Source organism: Hemiscyllium ocellatum, chromosome 31 (genome assembly GCF_020745735.1).
Source record: "Hemiscyllium ocellatum isolate sHemOce1 chromosome 31, sHemOce1.pat.X.cur, whole genome shotgun sequence".
Taxonomy (NCBI): domain Eukaryota; kingdom Metazoa; phylum Chordata; class Chondrichthyes; order Orectolobiformes; family Hemiscylliidae; genus Hemiscyllium; species Hemiscyllium ocellatum.
The window spans coordinates 27,881,126-27,902,516 of NC_083431.1; the positions used below are offsets into that span (position 1 = coordinate 27,881,126).

The 21,391-nt window shown below is 37.3% G+C and overlaps 1 protein-coding gene across 1 annotated transcript in view; it reads left to right on the forward strand.

Moving 5' to 3' along the window:
- Positions 1 to 21,391, forward strand: part of usp32 (ubiquitin specific peptidase 32) — a 199,429-nt gene that overhangs the window by 112,027 nt on the left and 66,011 nt on the right. Inside the window, exon 6 of the mRNA XM_060847945.1 lies at positions 17,545 to 17,676. Within this exon, the coding sequence (XP_060703928.1) occupies positions 17,545 to 17,676 (132 nt within the window). The remainder of the gene's footprint in view (positions 1 to 17,544; positions 17,677 to 21,391) is intronic.

Below are 21,391 nucleotides of genomic sequence, written 5' to 3' on the forward strand. Positions count from 1 at the left end.
CGCGATATTCTAATATCTGTCAATTTTTAATGTCCTTTGGTGGTTTTACTTTAATTATTGCAGCTGGTTGAGGCCCTCCAGCAATTGTTTTTCTTAAAATCCACTGGAGATTTATCTTGTAACCCTAATAATCCTTTTCTGTTCATGAATTTGGGCATTTATCTGCGACTTGGATATCTTGAGATAGCTTAGTTTGTATTTTCACCGAACCTAATGAGAACTATAATTAAAGTTTGCAGCAGACAATGTTTTCTTTGCACAAATTCATAATTCAGGCATTTTATTCAGTAGTCTCAATTGAAAGCATTTATCATCATGCAGAATACATCATAATATTAAAGTTTGGCTTTTCTGAATCTTGTTGTAGACTTGTTGCAGTCTACTGTTAATAATGCCTGTGCTGTTCTATCTGACACGACATAAAAAGGCTTGCTGTACTTTGTCAAGATTAAAAATTATGAAATATTCTGATGGTGTGTTAGGGGGGTGTGTGTAATTCTTCGGGATTTTGAGATTAACATGAAGGAACACATACCTAAATCTTCCTGTAATCCTACATTCATTTAGAAAATAAGATTTTGAACGGCAAAATGCATAGTTGGGAATTTTAATATTTATTAGGAGCTATAGTTATCTTTCTGCTCATTTGAAGAGCACCAAACTGTGAAATGTCAGTTTTCCTTCTTAGTATCGAACTGGTATCATCCTTTGGAAAGTTCTTGCCTAGTAATAGTAAAGTCAACATGCAGTTGAGCAATCAATCAAAATGAAGTATACTAATGTTAAAAAAAACAGGAAGTAACAAAAATTAACATTCAGTATTTGGGCATATTTATAGAGTGCAGAAATAGACATTAGGGTGTACAAAGGGATTAAGGTAGAAATTGAAATATCATAAAATGTCTAGGTAATTTTTAAGTTTATTATATCTCTTTGAAATCATGGAATGGACCCTGCAGACATCTAATTTTAATTTTCAGGACCAGGTCAATTGTTCAGTATTAATTATGACTTGATGTGTCAGTTAAGTTTTCAATTGCACCTTTTTCAGTAATCCATGACTTTAGTTTATTTTACAAGAGTAATGAATTTAAAGAATTGAAGTTAATGTCATGTCATTGCAATTGCAAAGGCTGTAATATTGCTGTGGGTCCATTATATTCCGTAAGTGTTATTACTGTAAATTCGAAATTTCTAAGTGGAGTTGTGGGTATGCAGGATAGTGAAGAAGGCATTTGATATACTTGCCTTCGTTGGTCAGTGTAATGCGTATAGGAGTTTGGGAGGTCATGTTGCGGCAGTACAGACATTGGTTCGGCCACTTTTGGAATACTTTATGCCATTCTGGTCCCCCTGATATAGGAAGGATGTTGTGAAACTTGAAAGGGTTCAGAAAAGATGTACAAGGATTTTGCCAGAGTTTGAGGACTTAAGCTATAGGGAGAGGCTGAATAAAGTGGGGCTGGAGTGTTGGAGGCTGAGTGGTAATAGAGGTTTATTAAATCATGAGGAGCATGGATCAGATAAATAGACAAGGTCTTCTCCCTGGGTTGGGAGAATCCAACACTCGAGGGTATAGAGTTAACGTGAGAAAGGAAGGGTTTAAAAGGAACCTAAGAGGCAACGTTTTCATGCAGAGGGTGGTGCATGTATGAAATGAGCTACCAGAGGAAGTGGTGGAGGCTGATACAATTACAACATTTGAAAGACACCTGTTTTTTTATTTGAATAGGAAAGGTTTCGAGGGATATGGGCCAAGTACTGGCAAATTAGCCAAGATAAATTCAGGATATCTGTTTGGCATGGAGGCGTTGGACTGAAGGTTCTGTTTCCATGATATATAGCTCTTTGACTCTGTGTTCAGCCAAGTGTGTTTATGCAGAAGTTGCTGCCAGTTTTATAAAGCAAATTGTAGTTTCTGAATGATTATATAGCATATTCCGAGGCATTATATTTTGTTTTTGTTGTGATAATAATATATAAAAATGAAATTTCTAGAGAAACTCTGGTTTGACAGCATCTGTGGAGAAAAAGTAGAGGTAATGTTTTCAAGATCCAGATCCTTCATCTGAACTAGCAGTGGCTTGAAAAAGGTGATTCAAGATACTGGTGAAGGACATTGAGGAAAGAGAGTGAATGTATATGTGGAGGCAGAGCACAGAAAGAGCTAAAGAAAATTAGGCAAATAAAGGTTTGGTTGATAATAAGCCAAGGAAGAAGAACAGTTAATAATGGGGACCATGAGTAGGTGAATGTGGGGTAGCTGTGCTGAAAAGCAGCCCATGTCATGATAGGGTCTGTGCTGGAGTGGGTAAACGACATTAAAAGTGGTGTTTCGTGTTGTAAAATTATTGAACTCATTATTGAGTCCTGAAAGCCACATACTGCCCAAGCAGAAAATGAGATGCTGCTGTTCCAACTTGCGCTGACCTCTCAGGAAAGCTGCAGTAGGCCTGAGGTAGAAATGTTGGCCAGAGAACCTGGTGATGTGTTGAAGTTGCCAGGAACTGGGAGCTCAGAGTCAATTTTCCAGACATTTTCACTCTGCTTTTTCTCCACAAATGCTGCCAAACCTGCTGAGCTTCTTCAGCAATTTCTATTTTTGTTTCAGATCTTCAACATCTGCAGTTCCTTCTTTTGTGTTATTTTATTATTTTTGTTTCTACTAACAGCTGGCTCCTTGTTGGTTTTGCTGCAAGGCTTTTCCTGTTGAGAGATGCAACCACTTGCATCAACAATCAGTGACCCCTGTTCTGAATACTGATCGAGATGAGATGTCAGCTTCAACTTGGGTTGTATTACCTTTCAAGTAACCCTTTCCTAACTAGAGAGAAAATTAATTATTGAGATTGAATGAATATGATGCGCAATTAATGCTGGGATGCATTTAGTACTGTCCTCTACTTTTTTTAAAAAAAAGTTACTGCCAGTTTGTCCTGGAAGCTCAGAAAACCGATGGGCTATTAAACTGCGTGATTACTCATTTTGTGAAACTATCCTCCCCACAGAGCATCAATTCACTGGACCCATTTGATGCTCCCTGATTCTGTTCCTGCTGATGTTGCAATTTCTCTTTGAGCCCTGATGCTCCCTGATGTTTGTGTTTAATTACTTCTCAAGTATTTTATTTCTCCTTGAACATCTGTGAGCTTACTAACTGTCACACCATTTGTAACCGCCCTTTTGTCTTATCCCTAAATAACATTTCACCCAAATCCATTTGATCTTTCCCACCACTCCCTGTTTGACTTCCTGCCATCAGTGACCACCTTTTGCTGCATTTTGACATGACCATCGATTGTATTTTCCATGGTTTGAATACATTTTTGTTTAGTTTAAGACTTGCTCAACCAATTGTGGCCTTTGTTTCTTTAGCAGTAACTATTTCTTCCCCCACTTTCTCCCCACCCAACTTCACCAATAGTTTACACTAAAGATCTATCTTTGCTCCTCATATCTGCTTACCTAAAGCAGCAGCATTTGTCGATTTATCATGTTCACAAGTAAAACCTCGGCTGTTCTTCCCCAATAGAATCCTTCACCCCCTTCATTCCTTCTGTGAAGTCCGATTATTTTTCAATATCCCATCTCCAATAAGACACGATATCCTCAGGTTTAGCATTATTGATTTGCATCTTCCCCCAACCCCAAAAAAAAGGAGTGGCATGAATTCTGGCACTAAGTTGGATGAAATGAATGGTAGAAGATACAGTTCTGATATATTGCAGATGAGCTTGGAAATAATTATTCTGAAAGATGTTACGAAAGTTTTTCAAAATCAATTATGGTGTCTGAAGCAGCTGATGAACACTGTGATTCACTCGCAGATCAGTCTATTCTGATCCTTTGAATCATCTGGTGACTAATCTCCATGCACTTTAATTTTCTGAGAGATTATAAGTGTCATTGATTTATATGTCATCTTTGTGTAGATGAGAGAGTAACACTGTGAAAAGTTCAATAGATAGCTTCCCAAAATTGATTTGTGGCATATTCATCTAAAATGCCTTTCTGGATTGTTTCAGCTCAGGCTAAGTGGGTTAATGCCTCTACTGAAGTAGATAGATGCCTTTAAGTATTTATTGGCTTGAATCCCACAAGGTAATTCCAAGCTGTGTTTCACAATATCAGTTAGTATTTACAGTGTTTGTGTCAGTTTTTGTGCACTGTGGTGCCATCCATAAAGAAATGTAGGGTGAACATGTGTAATATTACAGAAAAAACACATAGCTTATTCTTGCAAAAACAATTCAACTTAGAATTCAACTAATTCAATTTTAAAATTAGAATCCCTACAGTGTGGAAACAGATCCTTCGGCTCAGCAACCCTCTGAAGAGTAACCCACCCAGATCCATTCCCCTATTACTCTACATTTCCCATTAACTAAAGCACTGAACCTACACATCCCTGAACACTATGCGCATTTTGGCATGGCCAATTCACCTAACCTGCACATCTTTGCACTGTGGGAGAAAACCGGAGCACCTGGACAAAACCCACGCAGATGCAGGGAAAATGTGCAAACTGCACACAGTTGCCTGAGACTGGAATCTACCCTGGGCGTCCGGTGTTGTGCGGCAGCAGTGCTAACTCCTGAGCCACTGTGCGGCCCCACTTAAGCTGTTTTTAAATAGCTTTGAAAATATTGAATTAGTGCTTTGACTAGTCAGTACTATGGAGTGTGTAATATGAACAGATTGAATCTTCCCTTTCAGTTTGGTGTTTCAGCAACCAACAGGGTTTTGAAACCTTTGATTAACTAGAGAAAAAAAAGTGTTGTTTTATGATAAGGGTGTTATAGTGTGTGATGGGACACATTCCAGGAAGTAAGTGCATACAATACATAAAACCTATTTATTGAAATCCCTGAGTGTCTCTCAACATTTCATTTCAAGACGGTTTGAATATGTATATATCAGGCTTAGTCAGTGGGAGAACTAATTACACAAATCAACATGGCCCATTTTATCTGTTGTTAATACTGAAATGGGAATTTTTTTCAAGTTTGCATATCACACAGCACTGACCAGTGTTGTTTTTTCTGCAGAGCAGATGGGAGATGTGTGTTGGGACTCTGTGAAATCCCCTACACTGACTCTGAAGGAATTGCCCTGGAAATTGATTTGATGGGTAATTCCCCTATGCCTGGAAGCCTCTCAAAGTATCCATATAAATCAGAATTTGGAGGATTCTACTGCATTTAAGCAAATATTTAGTCAGGAAAATCCCTAGATGTTACTCTAAGCTATTAAATTAATTGCCCACACCACAACCCCCATACCCTAAACATTCCAGTACCTAACTGGTCTACTTGCCACTTTGCATCCTAGCAGCATTCCCTTGTGCATGTCTTATATACTTAGCCTTTCCCAGGACCACCATAGTGGCTCTCAATGTTGCAGGATATGTTAGATCACAGAAGACAGTAACTAAGGCGACGGCGGTGAAGGGGAGCATGGTGGGAGGCTGCATGGTTTGACTTTGCTTGACTATCCTATATTATGAGGAACCTGTATAATTCCTCATTCTGAAAGTACCCTAACTAGGATCTCCTGTTAGAAATGTAGAACTTTGTCTTAACATTTTTTTTAAAGTAATTTTACTGCCAGGGATAGCAAACCAAGCTTGTTATTGGTGGATTTATAAAACTGAAGTTAAAATATTCAGTGGTCTTCAAAATTGCTTCTTTGTTCCTGAGCAGACTTTTACAAATAACAGATCTTGGACACCAATTTTATAACTTAAACAAAATCAACAATTTAATAACTAAATTTAGCAGAACAGGGTTAGTGAACAAAGTAATCCTAATTAAGTCTCTGATTAAATCAATCTTGTTTGGTCAAAATGCCTACTATCTCTCAGACAGCCAGGCACATTTAAGAAATAAATCGAAAGAAAATAAAACAATTGTAATTTGCCAATTCAACTAAACAGTTTCAAACACTGGATATCAAGCCTTAAAGCAGTCCTTTATGTGAATATGAGTTGTTCCTAGGCAAGTAAATGTACCTAAAGTTAAAGTCACAAGTGAATATGAACTATTTCATTCAACTTTAATAAGAAATAGTTAATCTTAGTCTGTGAGAAATGAGTATTTATTCAGATCATTCAACAGTTTTTTTAAAGAAACTAGAGAAATATTTATTTAGAAAATGCCAGCCAGTCCCGAAACTTCCAAAATTATTTTGCACCTGTCAAGACCAGAGAGATCCAGTTTTCTGTTTTCTTTTAATCAATATTCTCTGCGGTTAGCATCAGGTCCTCCCTTGATTGACCAACCCAATGTCCAACCAGCTCAGAGCCCTGGGAGCAGCAATACATGGTGCTAAACTGCACTGTGTTCCTTAGATTAGTAATTACGTTGTGTTGCCTTCTGGGTCAGTCACCAACAGCAAGCATCTACATTTCTTTATTTTAAACATACTGTTTCCACTGAAAAATATGAAAAGAAAAATAGTGAGGATTTCTGCATCAGAAAGAGAAGTGGCAATTTGTCCAAGATTGCCAGTGCTTGGAAAAGTGAGGTTCAAGTCGATCTAATTTTTGAGGTTGTGTACAATTTCAGGACCAATATTGTCAGTTAGTTTAGAAATACCTAACACTTTTGAAGTTTCAAGATATAGTTTAATTTATCCAGGTTGTTTAAGATACCTAAAGCATTGTAAAATTTATTTTATTTTCTTAAATGCTCATTTGTTCTTGTGAGCTGTGTACTGTCTCATTTCATATATTATTTAATCACATATATCTCAATTATTACTCTTGTCACTCATGTTCCTCCCAGGTTCCATGATTTTGATATCATATGCCAATTAGAGAAATTGCTTGTGCAATCTAATCGTCAAGCTGTCTGGTTATCCTCTTAATTCTGAAGCTATGTTCTGAGCAGAAGGATTTTCTCCATGTAACCTTCCAGGCATCATGACAGAATGCTTCATTTGTTGGAGAAGTGACAAAGATTTAATTTGTACACATTGGAGTTGAATTTTCTCTGCTCTGCAATAATCTTGTTTTCAATGCATTTGATTTAAAAGGTGCTTTTGATTTGAATATAGTCCATGTATCTCTTGGTTGATTATTATCGGTGTGGGTTGGATTATGATATGTCTTAACTGCTGTCTGCTTGAAAAAATAGCACCTGCAGGTGGGTGAATAAATATACATTGGACCATTAGAAGAAGTAGTGCTTATGATGTGTGCCATTGACTTTTGCCAAGAATGAAATCCATTTCACATCACGATATAAAAAAGTTGACTGACTTATTGTTTTGAATGTGATATGCCTATTAAATATAAACAAACTTCTTTATTCAGGTTTATTACACTACAGAAGCTAAATATAATACTAAGTGTCTGTTAATGTTTGTATGACTTCAGAGTTTTAACATTTCAATACAATTGGAATCTTGGTGTAGTCTGTATTGGACTGATGACTGCTGTTCTTCACCAAAGTATCTGTGCTATTATGCAGGTGATGAATGCATGTATGCAAAAGTGTAAGGAGTCATTTGCTTGAACAGCAACCTAATTGCATTCCTATATTGATCCCAGCACCATCTCTCATAGTTGTAGTCAGATAAGTAGAGGAGGACTTGGGGGATGATGCAAAAGGACTACTGAAGAGAAGGGGCTGTGGGCGAAAGAATGGAAAAAAATGGAAATATTAACAAATTAATTTCGAGAGGGTGGATTCCTCAAGATGAAGGGAGTGACCCCTGATAATTCAGGGGAATGAGATATAACCTACTGTGGGGCCAGCAGGAAAATTATGGATAATCCTGTATCTGTGAAGTTGAAGAAACATATACCTGTAGACTGATAATACATCTGTATCTCTTGCAGACTGGTTGATTTGCTCCTTAGGAGCACATGGAGAGTCATAGATTCAAAGTTATACAGCACAGAAACAGATACTTAGGATCCCAACTCATCCAATCCGACTAGATATCCTAAACTGATCTAGACCTATTTGCCCATATCCTATCTAGCCCATATCCCTCTAAACCCTTCTTATTCATGTCTTTCAAATGTTATAATTGTACCTGTCTCCTCCACCTCTGGCAGCCTGATCCATACATAGTGTGTTTTAAATGTATACAGATAATCATGGTTATGGTAGCATTTCTTGTTCAATCATATTTCTTAAACCAAAAAATTAATACGCATCTATTAAACATTTATCTTAATAAAGGTTTATCTTAATATAGTTTTATTTGATGAATTCTAGTGATTTTATTAGACGGTTCAGTTTTCTGCTGCTACAGCTGCAGAGGACAACTGAATGTGCAGATGTGGTGCCTGTACATCACTGACAGCAACATCCCAGGCAATTATCTGCATTAAAGATGGTGTGTATCTAATGAAGATTGAAAAAAAATTCACTCATGTTTCTGCTCCCTTCCATCTGCTGCCTACTGCAACAAAGAAAATGATAAGCCAAGGTAATGGCAGGTAGGAGAGTGCTGCACACAAAGGGAGAGGGTTTCAGCAGTAGTCTACATGGTTAAACTAAGTACAGACACACCTGAGATGTCAATGGTGATAGAAACTAGACATGTGCTAGCAGGTAGTAAAATTTGAAATCAGTGAAAATCTGGTCTAAGGACAATCATGAAGCCACTGTTGATTGCCTTAAAAATAAATCAGTTTCATTAATATCCTTTAGGAAAGGAAATGTAATAACCTTGCCTGGTCTTGTCTTGCTGTGACATCAGACTGTGACAACTGATGTGATTGACTCTTGACTGCCCTCTGGGCAATTAGGGTTGGGTAATAAATTCAACCGGTGGCATTAACATCCCATAAACAAATAATAAAAAAAGAAGAAAAATACTGAAGAACCATGATTGCTGGAAATGGGAAATAAAAACAAATTGCTGAGGACAGATCAGCAGGTCTGGTAGACTCCGTGGAAAGCAGACTTAATGTTTCAGGTGTAGTGATCGTTCTTCAGAACTGATTGTAGCTAGGAGAAAGTCAGTATATTTGCTGAAGATGGAGTTATAGGAGTAAATGTATGTGGAGATGAAGTCCAGAGAGAGAAAACAGCAGTTGAACAGACAAAGGAATGGGTAAAGGTTAACCTGTGGGAATCAGTAGCTACTAATTGGGACCATTAGTAACTGACAATGGGACTGTTGTGGTAGCAGCCCATGTATGACAAGGTGTGGTATGTGAAGATGGGATAAGGACATTGGAGAAGGTGCTCAGGCCCTAAAATTATTGAACTCGATTGAGTCTTGAAGGCTACAGTATAGACCAGAAGTGAAACAACTAAAAACTCTTATCTGTACTCAGTCATTCTTAAATTCAAGTAAAGCTTATTTTTCTTTCAATTTTCCTGCTGCAAATTGTGACTCTGAATTGCACAGATCAGAGATCTCCCTCTACCTCTTGCAAATCAGTGGAAGCATTGGTGAAAAGGTCAAGGAGCAACCTTCCTATCAGCAAGAACTAACCCAACAGGTTTAGTGAACAAAAGAAAATGCCTGTGCCTATATTGAAGGCAATTTCAATTTTCTAAGTTAGCTGTAGAATCAAGCTTTTCAATATAACTAGTAATCAGCCACAAAATATATCTAGGGCTACGTCAGCCAATTATTTCTCTTGCCCACCCGCACTTCTGTTTAGGGGATCTCTGTGTAGGTGCTTTCCAAGATAGCAGTTTTTGTTCATGGCATGAGCTCCATCTCTTTTTAAAAAAAAATTATTGTATCAAAGGAACATTCACTAGACAAAAACATTGCTTCACAAAAGCGTGAGACTTAGTGATTCATCAAGTAAGTTACAGAATTCAGCTTAATTGGAAAAGCTTTATCATATCATCAGTTCAGTTCGTAAGAACTGGGTTTTCTTTATTAAACCAAGTCTTGCATGAAATCAATAGTTCACTGAATTGCAACTTAAGTGGTCATGGTGATTCCCCTATTCCATCGAATTTTTAAGCTTAGTCATATTGGTACAAGTGATTCCCATAGAGAGGGAGAACAAAACTAGGGTTGCTTTCCACCTGATTTTGAGCATTGCGAAAACCTAGGAGCAGGATGCTTTCCCATCTTTTTTTTTCTTTGGCTTTATCACTTATGCCCTCTGGTATAGACAATACATGAGCAAATGAGGAAACCGACGCCAAATGAAGTGACCGTTTCTTTGCATTCCCTCTCTCAAACCAACGCTAGAACATGTATTGATTGCAGATGCAAATAAAGTAGAAATCATGACAGATGGAAATGTTGTTCTGGGCTGTTTATATTGCAGTAAAATACCTCAACAGTTGCAACTTTAACTGGGTTTTTAGCAGTTTACCAGGTTCTTAATTACTGCTGAATGTGTACATTGTCCCTTTTGTTTAAAGAAAGCTGTGGAGTGTCACATTTTTATTTTAAATTCACATTTATAAAATAATGCGTCCCAGTTGTTTATTGTATTCTTACTTTTATATTCTGCTTCCTGTTTTGCTGTCTAAGAGAATAGTTAAATATAATTGACTACTTATCATGTTTGATGTATTGAATGTCTGCCAAATATCTTGACTTTGTACCAGATAGCAGAGAAAGGGAGATCTCGAGAGATCATTAGTCTGGACAGCTTTCTAATTCATTGTCATGACTCAGCAGAATAGTTCACTGGAAATAAAGCCCTAGTATTCCTAGGGTCATCACAAAAGTTAGTCTTTTTAAAAGAAATAGCAAACTCCCCTTGCTACCTGATTTTCAAAGCCAGGTTGATCAAAAGCACAGAACAAGTTTCTGTACTTTACAAAAGTTAGCATTTGTTACAGACCATCAGTTTAAATAAAGTAAACGCTACAAATTAAAATTCTAAACCCCTTCTAACTCTCCCTGACACGCAGTCAAACATAAAAGGGGGAATAAAAATGAACCAAGAGAAAACTGGGAAGAAAATTTTCATTGTTTTTGTTCACTAAACCTGTTAGGTTAGTTCTTGCTGATAAGAAGGTTGTTCCTTGACTGTTTCACCAATGCTCCCACTGATTTGCAAGAGGTAGTGGAAGATCTCTGATCTGTGCAATTCAAAGTCACAACTTGCAGCAGGAAAACTGAAAGAAAAATAAGCTTTTCTTGAATTTAAAAACGACTGAGTACAGGTAAGAGTTTTTAGATGTTTCACTTCTGGTCTAAGCTTCTCTCTGTTTTGTTCAAAGCCCAAACTATTAGTTACCTGACAGCCAAGCACTATAGTTATTGGCAGCCAGAAGACCTTTGTCATTGAAGAATGCCCTATTCTCCACAAACCAATCAGCTTCAGTTTCAAACAACCCCTCAGTTCCAGTTCGTCTGCAAGTTTCTGGAACCCACAGCTAAAGAGTTCACAAGAGGTATCACATTTCTTACTCTCAAAACATGCAGCCATCCTTGCAAATCCTTGGGTTTCAAAATAGTTCGTTCACAAAAATAAAAAGACAAGTAGGTGAGCTACATCACTTTACACCATTGTCTTTATTTGTTAACATTTTTTAAGATATTCTTCACAGTATTGTTTTAACTTTTTAAGGAAAAAATTTTGCTCATTGCATATTGCATTGTCGTTTTTAAAATATTCTTTGCAAACTATTAAATTATATATAATGTATGTTTGGTGGCATGGTGGCTCAGTGGTTAGCACTGCTGCCTCTCAGCGCCAGGAACCCAGGTTCAATTCTGGCCTGTCTGTCTAGAGTTTGCACATTCTCCCTGTGTCTGCATGGGTTTCCTACCACAGTCCAAAGTGCAAGTTAGATGAATTGGTCAATCTAAATTGCCAATAATGTTCAGGGATGCGTAGGTTAGGTACATTCGTCAGGGGAAATGTAGAGTAATAGGATAGAGGAATGGATCTGGGTGGGATACTCTTTGGAGGGTTGTTTGGACTTAGTGGGCCAAATGTCCGGTTTCCACACCGTAGCGATTCTTTGAAATCTAAATTCCAAGACAGAAATAGAAAATGTCGTAGTAATTGAATTTGAGACACACCAGTTAATTTTAATTATTTTCTGAATGAGTTTTTTATTATGTAGGAAGTAGTATAAGGAGTTTGACTTTTATTTGGATGAAGGCTTTTAGTAATTTGAATTTTTCAATTTTGGCTCCAGTTTAATGTATACCTTTAAAAGTGACGGTAGAACCTGTGCATCATTAAGGCTGCCATTTTTCTGGAATTGTCCTACCATTAAACTGCAAGTAAAATAGATTCATTTTAATTTATCCTGGCACCAAATCATTAAACTATTTTGAAAACATGGCAATAATGTGGAGAAAGTGGTATAGTTACAGTGTCACTGAAATAATAATCTAAATGTCCAAACTGTTGCTCAGTCTCATTGACCTATATTCTGTTGTGACAGCCGGTAGAGTTTCCATTAAGTATGTCTATATTTAAAATTAGAAACTAGGCAAATGGTGACCATGAAGTCATTGCTGATTGTCATAAAAGCACTCTTGTTCACTCATGTCCTTCAGGGAAAGAAATCCTTACCTGGTCTGGCTTATATATGACTCCATATCCATTGTAATATGGTTGATGTTTAACTATCATCTGAAATGGCATAGCAGGCTGAGTTTGAGGGAAAATAGCATTGGGCATTAAATAAGATGAGTTGGACTGAAGGGTGTTTCTGTACTGTGCATCTCTGGTTCTATAACACTCACACTCAAGAAAAAAAAAATCCATTACAATCTACAGATTGCAACCCAGAGTTTACACAAAGAAATAATAGTCGGTCAGTAAGCCATTCCATACATGCTTTCTGTTTTATTTTGAACCGCAACATTTATTGACCATCCCTAGTTCCCTTGAAGGTGGTGACAAGCTGCCACCTTGAACTGTTACAGTCTATTTGTTATAGGTATACCCATAATGCCATTTGGGGAGGGAGTTTAAAGATTTTCAATCTGTGACACTGAAGGAATGGCAATATACTTCCATGTCAAGGTGGATTGGCTTGAAGGGAGCATACAGGTGGTGTTATTGCCACAAATCTTGTCGATGGCCTACACAGCTACTGAGCATTGGTGGTGGATGGGTTGAATTTTGTGGATGTGATGCCAATCATGTAGACTGTTTTGTCCTCGATAGTGTCAACCTTCTTGTGACATTGATGCTGCAATCATTGAGCAAAGTGGGGAGGATTCCACCACACTCCTGACTTATGCTTTGGCCAATCCACTTCTGATCAGTGGTAACCCTCTAGGATGTTGATTGTGGTGAATTTAGCGATGGTGATGTCATTGAATATTAAAGAACAATAATTAGCTTCTCTCCTATTGGAAATGGCCATTGCTTGGCACTTGTGTGATTTAGATTTCAAGTTCATTTGTTTACCTTCATCTCATTCTTTATTGCTTTCCTGACAAGAACCTGCTGATAGTCTTGAATCAGAGCAGATAGAAGAAAGTGAGGACTGCAGATGCTGGAGATCAGAGCTGAAAATGTGTTGCTGGAATAGCGCAACAGGTCAGGCAGCATCCAAGGAGCAGGAGAATCGACGTTTCGGGCATGAGCCCTCCTTCAAAATCAGAGCAGATAAGCAATTTAAAGTGGCCCATCAATATCCTGCTTCCTTTCTGCATTTGTTTGATTTCTTTTTTTCTTTTAGTATGCCTTTCTGTGGAATTGGGAAATTGATCCCCAAAATATGGTGATGGGGATTTAATGGAGCTTGACTGGTCTATAGCCAGTAACTTGAGTGGGACATTGGTGATGATTTCCCTTTAGATTAATCTGAGAAGTCAGAAAATTTATCAAAGTACAAAACAGAATTTTTAATTTTTGGGATCTGTAGAGGAACTTACGAACACGAAGTTTGGGAAGGAGAACAAAGGATTATGAAAATAAAAGTTCTCTGTTCAGAGTTCAGACATGAAGATATCTATGGGTATAAAAATATATTAATCATAGAATAATTTGCATTAAAGGCATGCAGGATTCTGGGCTTTCTAAAGATAAAAAAAAACGAGTACAAGAAAACAAGGATATAATCATGTACTTTTTTAAAAAAATTGCAAGAGAAATTCTGGTCTGACGAGATCTATGAAAAGAGAAGCAGTTAATAGTTTGAGTCCAATTTAAGTTTTCTTTACAAGTTCTTGTATATGTCCATGGAATGTGAGCATTACTGGCTAGGCCAGCTTTTTTTGTCTATCTCTAATTACTCTTGAAAAGGTAATGTTGACCTGTTTTCTGCACTCACTACAGTCCATTGGAGGTACTTCAAGGACAATGTGAAGATGTAAAATAGAGTGCAGAAAGGGTTTGTGAGAATGATTCAGTGGATGAAGAACTTCTGTTAATTACATTGAAGGGCCTAGGAATGTTGAAAAGAGGTACTCAAAATCATGAGGGCTTTCTCCATTTATTGAGCTGTAATGCACTGGGGCTCAACTTAATGTTGTAGTGTACATAATGCTGACTATGCAGGCTAATCAGTGCAGAAAAATGTCCAGTAGGAGCTCTTATCAAAGCTTTGAGGACTTCTGTATTTTATCCCAGATCTCTTGCATTCAACTATCTTCACCTGTGTATTCTGCCAGAATTTAATGATTGCACATCTTATTTGTACTAAAGCAGTCAGGGTCACACAATTCAGGCATATTTGAACAAAATTGCAATATAATTGTAAAACAGCTTTCTTAAAAAAAAACCTAGTGTCATAGTTAATAGCAGTTGATGGTTTGTAATGCAGTAGTTATATTGTGATTTAAAAACCTTGCCCTGTATCTTTTGAAAAGTGACAAATTCCATGCCATGCCTACATCTTAGGATAAAGGTTTGTGCATGTATCTTTAGTTGAATAGGTACAAACTTGTGGTTGTTGTAATAGCATAATTAGCATTTGCAGTCATTAGTGAGAAAATTAGATAAAAGGTTACCAAGTCATAATTACTGCTGAACAACCTGAAAAGCTACTTTTCGATCTCTGCAGTGTACTTCCACTTTTATTCCTCCAAATCTAGAGTCATTTATTATTTCACCTTTGACATCAGCCTTTTGTGAATGTCACATTGTTTATTTCACTTTCTGATTCTCATTCACTTTTAAGCATTCTAACATTGTATTTACTTTATTGTTTATCCCTGTGAGAGAGCTTCTTGGTAGCCCAGCCATGGTCCAAGAATTTGCTGCTCTTTGCCATTTCTTCTTCTTATTAGCTGTCTCAAATTAATGCTAATTTGTGTGTGTGCTTGTATGTAAATTCCAATGACAAAAGACTGATAAGGGCAAATTTGTTTCAGAAGACTAATTTGGCGATCACACTCCAAGATAATGAATAAATTATTTTTAGTGGAAATTTTAGTGTATCTGTTAGTATACTCCATAGTACTCTTCTCATGAATACCAACTTAATAGTGCCAATAAACTTCAAATGATATGACCACTGAGATTTGGCAAAAATAGTGTGCGTTAATTATTCAAACCTGAAATGAATTCTGACAATTGAACCTTGATTTAAAATAAGTTCCATATCATGTATTACCACTCTAATCAGGCATATGTACTAAAACCCTGTTGTTGTGAACATATTGGCTTTGGTAGTCAGAATTGATTCACTAAATATGGCAGGGTTCAGTATTTGTGCTGCCACAGGTAATCGTTACTGAGGTGCTATGCTGACAGTAGTTATTACAATAGATGATATAGTTATTCCAGTATCAAGCTGTATTTCAAGTAATTCTATTGAAGCAGCATTGTCAAATCAGTTTGTTAACTTGACATATCCCTGTACCTTTTCAGTACTTTCATTGCATTGTGAACACCATTTGGTTACGTATCATCACTTCTCTACGTTGGTTTCACTTTGATTGCATATTATTGAATATGAACTGCTGTGAAATCTGCCATGGAAATCGGCAATTCTATCTTAAGTCACAAGACAACTGTTCTTAAAGAAATTTCTTCCAAAGAAAGTAAACTTCTTACTCTTTACCTTGTATCATGTTTGTTTCCGTTTCCATTCCAACCCTCTGAGTGCGCACACCTGCTGTATCGATCTTTCATTTGATGATAGCCTTAATTATTAAATTTGATGGATATCACTATAGATTAGTGGTAAAGTACTTAATTCAGCATCATTGCATGGGAATGGAAAATTGCATTGGGATTGGGCTGGAAATATGCCACCTTCCAAATTTTTGCCTCATTTTATCAAATCAATTTATACATCTCTTCAGTCAGATTTTAGCAATTGATACAGGATCAAAAGTGCCACTATTGAAGCTCCACAACATTCTTTGTGACTTAGCCATGACATATATACCCCTTCTCATCCTACTTAGCCTATCCATAGTCTTTGACATAGCCATACAGAACATCTCTCCAAACCTTTTGTTACATGGATTTCATGCTACATATATGTCTGCATCTTCAGCACTGAGACCACTATCTAGTTTTCAAGGGATTTGTCATTAGCCCTGTCCTCTACCTCCATTTCTGGGTTTCCACATGGTGACATTATCCATGGTGATTAAGTCCACTTTTGCTTGATACCAATTTCTAAATCTTCACCAATCTCAACCATTCCAATGCCCCCCTGTTGCCAGACTGTTTGCCTGACATCCAGTCTTTCAGTTATACATTGGAAAAAATTGAAGTGACATCTCTTAGCCCCAGTTGTGAACTTTATTTCTGCCACAGATTTTATGACTTCAGATTATTTGTAACCTTAACATCTCATTCAAATTTGAGTTAAGTTTCTGAACCTATATCCTTTTTATCACAAAGGCCACCTTATCCACCTTTAATAACCTTCCAGTCTTCCCTACCCTCATGGTTCTATCGCTGAAACCCTCACCATTCCTTTACCACTTCTTCAGTCAATTAATTCTAGTATCATTCGATACACCTATTCCACCTTGCCTACCCTAGACGTTTGTGCTAACCCATAATTATTCTGGCTGGACCTACTTTGCTTTAAGATTGGCTTGAGCATCACTATCCATTTTCCCTATGTTACCTTCCAGTTCAGCAATGCCTTGAACATTGTTTATGTTTAAATCAAACTGTGGCTTTGTTGCTTGCTATCTCTAAAATTACCTCCATTTCTACAATCATCCACAATTTTTTCTTTCTCTGCCTTTGATTTTTTGTGCCATTTCAGTGCTTGCTGTGCTTTTTAGTTGCTTACATTGCTCACTTTGGAGTTGCCTATTTCCTTAATATTAGGATTTTGATTAAAGTCCATCTTTTGGTCAGTCTGCTAGATATCTATTTGAGTCAATGTCCTTTTCCCTTTCGTCTCTGAAGTGCGTTTTATAGTGTCTTAAGCCTGGGTTTAGAATGAAAAAAGTACAAGAGCATTCACACTTGTTTTAGGCATGTTGCTAAGTATTTATGATTTCTAAGTTAAGAATTTTGTTTAAATTCAGTTAATAAAATTTAAAAAGCAATAATTCAGTCCTAAAGATTCAACAAATCAAAAATTGTTCTTGAAATTTTAGGGATATGTTTGGTCTTGTAACCAGTGACTCTCATCAGTTATTTCAAATTGTTTTCTGAACCCCTGGCTTCTTGTACATGTGATCTAATGATGTTTTTATTTCTATTCACAGTGGAAGAATCTGATATAATTGACCTTGAGAAACGCTACTGGCTGCTAAAGGCTCAGTCGAGGACTGGACGTTTTGATTTGGAAACATTTGTTCCTTTGGTTTCTCCACCTATCCATCCATCTTTAACTGAAGGTAATGAAAGCCTTACTGTGGGGATAACATCTACTAAAAGCGTTTTAGTAAGAGAAAATGTGAGCTGAGAATGAGCTGTTCAACTGGAACCCACTCAAGGTCAAACTGGGATGACAAATGCATTATGTGGAATGTTGTGAGCAATTTTAGGTTGGAGATCCTTAAGCTTGCTTGCAAAATCACATAGTTGTTTACAGAAAATATTCCATAATAAATGTAATGGATTATTGGTTAATTAGGTGGAAGTAGAATCATTCAAGTACTTGATTTTGGGACAAGAGGTCAGGGAGGGAGGTAAAGGCCAGTTGTACAGGGGAGGAGAGGTAAAAATAAGATGATGCAAGAGTTAATGATTCTGAACAAGGGCAAATTGCTTCACTGAAGATGATGGATGGATCTCGTTTGAATATGAAAATTTCCATGCAAATACGTGAATTAGGAACAGAAGTAAGTAATTTGATTGTTTGGGCCTGCTCTGCCATTCAGTAAAATTATGGTTGAAATATTTGTTTCAAATCTGTTCCTCTGTCTCATCTGTTCCTGCTAACATTTGATTTCCTTATTTAACAAAAATCTTATCTCCAAAAAAAATCTCATCTACCTCTGCCTTAGAAATATTCAGTCATCCCAACTCCTGAGGCTGTGGTCCAAAATGGCACAACCATTACAGGAATAAAAAAACCCACCTTGTCTGTCATAAAAAGATGATCCCAAATTTCAAGTTGAGTGTATGAAGCAAATACTGTAGGTAAATGGCACCAAAGATGTCACATCTTTTTTTCACCATGCATAAATGCTGATTACTCATTATTCAATACAGTGGAGAGCCGTGTGTTAACAATGGTGATAGTTAGACAATATGTTCAACAGCTAACCCGAGAATGCAACTTTTTAAAAAAAAAGGGTTTTGTGATTTACACATGAAAGAAGTGAAACTATCACTGTATTCTAACAGATGAAAGGCTTAACAGACAATCAATTTTTCAATGTATAATTTCAGTTACATCACACTGCAAATTTTTGCTATAAATTCTGTGTTACGATCGAGCCCTCCACAATCACCTGATGAAGGAGCGTCGCTCCGAAAGCTCGTGTTCTTCCAATTAAACCTGTTGGACTATAGCCTGGTGTTGTGTGATTTTTAACTTTGTACACCCCAGTCCAACACCGGCATCTCCAAATCATGACTGGATGGCAAACAGGAAACAAAACACTGATAAGTTTCAGCTCACATCTCCTCCTCTCCTTAGTCAGGCAACTTGACCCTTCTAGTGATTCAGTTGATCATTTATGTTTGTAATGTCCTGTGGAGTAGTATGACTTGATTACCAGTACATTCTTCCCATCAGGGCCATGACAGTGTACAGAGAAGCTCCTCACACTGAAGAGGGACCAGTGCTAAGGCTACTATCAATCACTCTTTATACCCAATTTTTTCTCGCAGCTTCAGTTCCATCACTTCACAGATGCATAGGACTGCAAACCTGTGTTTCTGCTCGTGTGGTCAGTACACCACCTAGTGGTGATCACAGTAAATGTAGTTAAGTCTAAAGTAGTGTCTCCTTGTTCTGTACTGTGCATGAGAGGAAATAGTTCCATGTTCAGTTGTCAAGATTGTGCAGGATCTTGTTTGAAGTATACAAGTTGTCCCTGACCCTTCAAAACTTCGATGAAATTAAGCCCAGTCTTCCCTTGTAAGATAACCTGCTTATTTTGGGTATCAATCTGGTAAACCTCCCTTATCATGCATTTGTATTCTTCCTTAAATAAGGAGACCAAAATTACATACGCAGTTCTAGATGTGATCTCATAAGTACTCTGCATAACTAACTGAAATACAACATCCTTTTACGTTCAGTTCCCCTTGTAATAGAGGATAGCATTCCATCAGTTGCCTTAATTGCTTCTTGTACCTGCATGCTAACTTTAACTCATGCATTAACATATCTCGATGACTCTGCACTTCCAAATTCTGTAATTATTCTCTATTTTGCTTAAACTCTTATTTTTGTTTTGATATCTTTCCTGCCAAAGTGAACACTGTTTTGCATTTACCCACCATATTTTCCGTCTGCATCATCTTTGTATACACTTCACAGCATACTTTCCAACCAATAGTTCTGTCACATGCAAATTTAGTTGCTATTCCTTTGCTCCTTTCAACTAAGTCATTCATATAAATTGTAAAAAGCTAAACCCTACAGAATTGGGACACTTGTATATTCTGTTTTCTGCCAACCAGCCATGCTTCTATTCTTGCCAGTATGTTGCAATTTATAGCCTTTCCACAATAACCTATGTGACATTATGTCAAATATGGGTCTGGAAATCCAAGTGCAGTGTATCTAAATGCTCCTTTCTTTTAGTCCACGGTGTGTGCTACTCCTTCAAAAATATCCAATTAATTGGTTAAATGTGATTTCTATTTGACAAAACCATGAATTTCTTGATTTCTTTCTTTTCTGTCCAGCTATAACCGCCTAAAATTCTAACATTACAAATATTGTTAACTGGTTTTTTGATTTCTGCCTGCCTCTCCTTGAAGAGAGGAGTTATTTTGCTACTTTGCATTCTGATGAAACCTTTCCAGAATCTAAGGTGTTTTGGAAAATTAACACCATGCATCTAGCTCATTAGCCACCTTCTCTTAATACTCTTGATTAAGTTCAAATATACCTGGGAACTTGCTAGCCAGTGGCACCATCAAATTGGTGGGTACTATTCCTCTGGCGTTTGCAGTGTCATAGAATCCCAATAGTGCCATAGTGGCCATTTGGTTTGCCAAGTCTGCATCAACCTTCTGAAGAGCGTCCCACTGAGGCACACCCCATCCTACTAACTCTGCATTTCCCATGGCTAATTCACTTCGCCTACATATCCTTGGACACAACAGGGCAATTTAGCCTCGCTAATCCATTAACTTGCACATCTTTGTGGGAGAAAACTGGAGCATCCAGTAGTAACCCATGCAGACAAGGGAGAACATGTGAATTCCATATAGACAGCACCCAAACCTGGAATCAATCCTGCATTAATGGCACTGAGAATCAACAGTGCTAACCATTGTGCCATCTCAAGTTCCTCACTTCCTTCCACCTCCTGATGTATTGAGTTTTTTTGTATCCTGTATGCGAAGGATATATATTTGTTAATTTTACATACCATTTCCGTTTCATCTTGTGTGCTGTGTTTTTAAATTTGTGCGATTTACAGTACTTTGTATTATCTCTTAGTGAATAGAAGAGGCAAATTGTTTTGGGGGGGCAAACAATCTTCACATTGACTGAAGCAATTCTTAATTCTACATAGCCATGTGGGACAAGCTTCAGCTCACTGGTTTTGTTATTGGAGGAGGAAATGGGAGGAACTCGCACAGATGGGTGGAGGGGGAATTTTTGTTTGTTCGTATTAGATTGGTGAAACGGAAGTTAACATTGCCTATGCAAGAACAGATTTTACAGTAGGTTATACTGATTGAGATACACAGGACCTTTTTTCCCTTATTCATGGCTGGGAAAGAAGAAATATTTTGCATTTGTGTCATACCTTTCACAATCTCAGGACATTGCAAAGCACTCTGTGGCTGACAGATTATTTTTAAAGTTCAATCATTGTAATACCAAGAAGTGTCTTTGTCAATTTGTTGACAACAAAGTCCTGTAAATAGTCATGAAGAGAAGTTGTATTTGGGTGAGTATATAGATTCCATTTAATA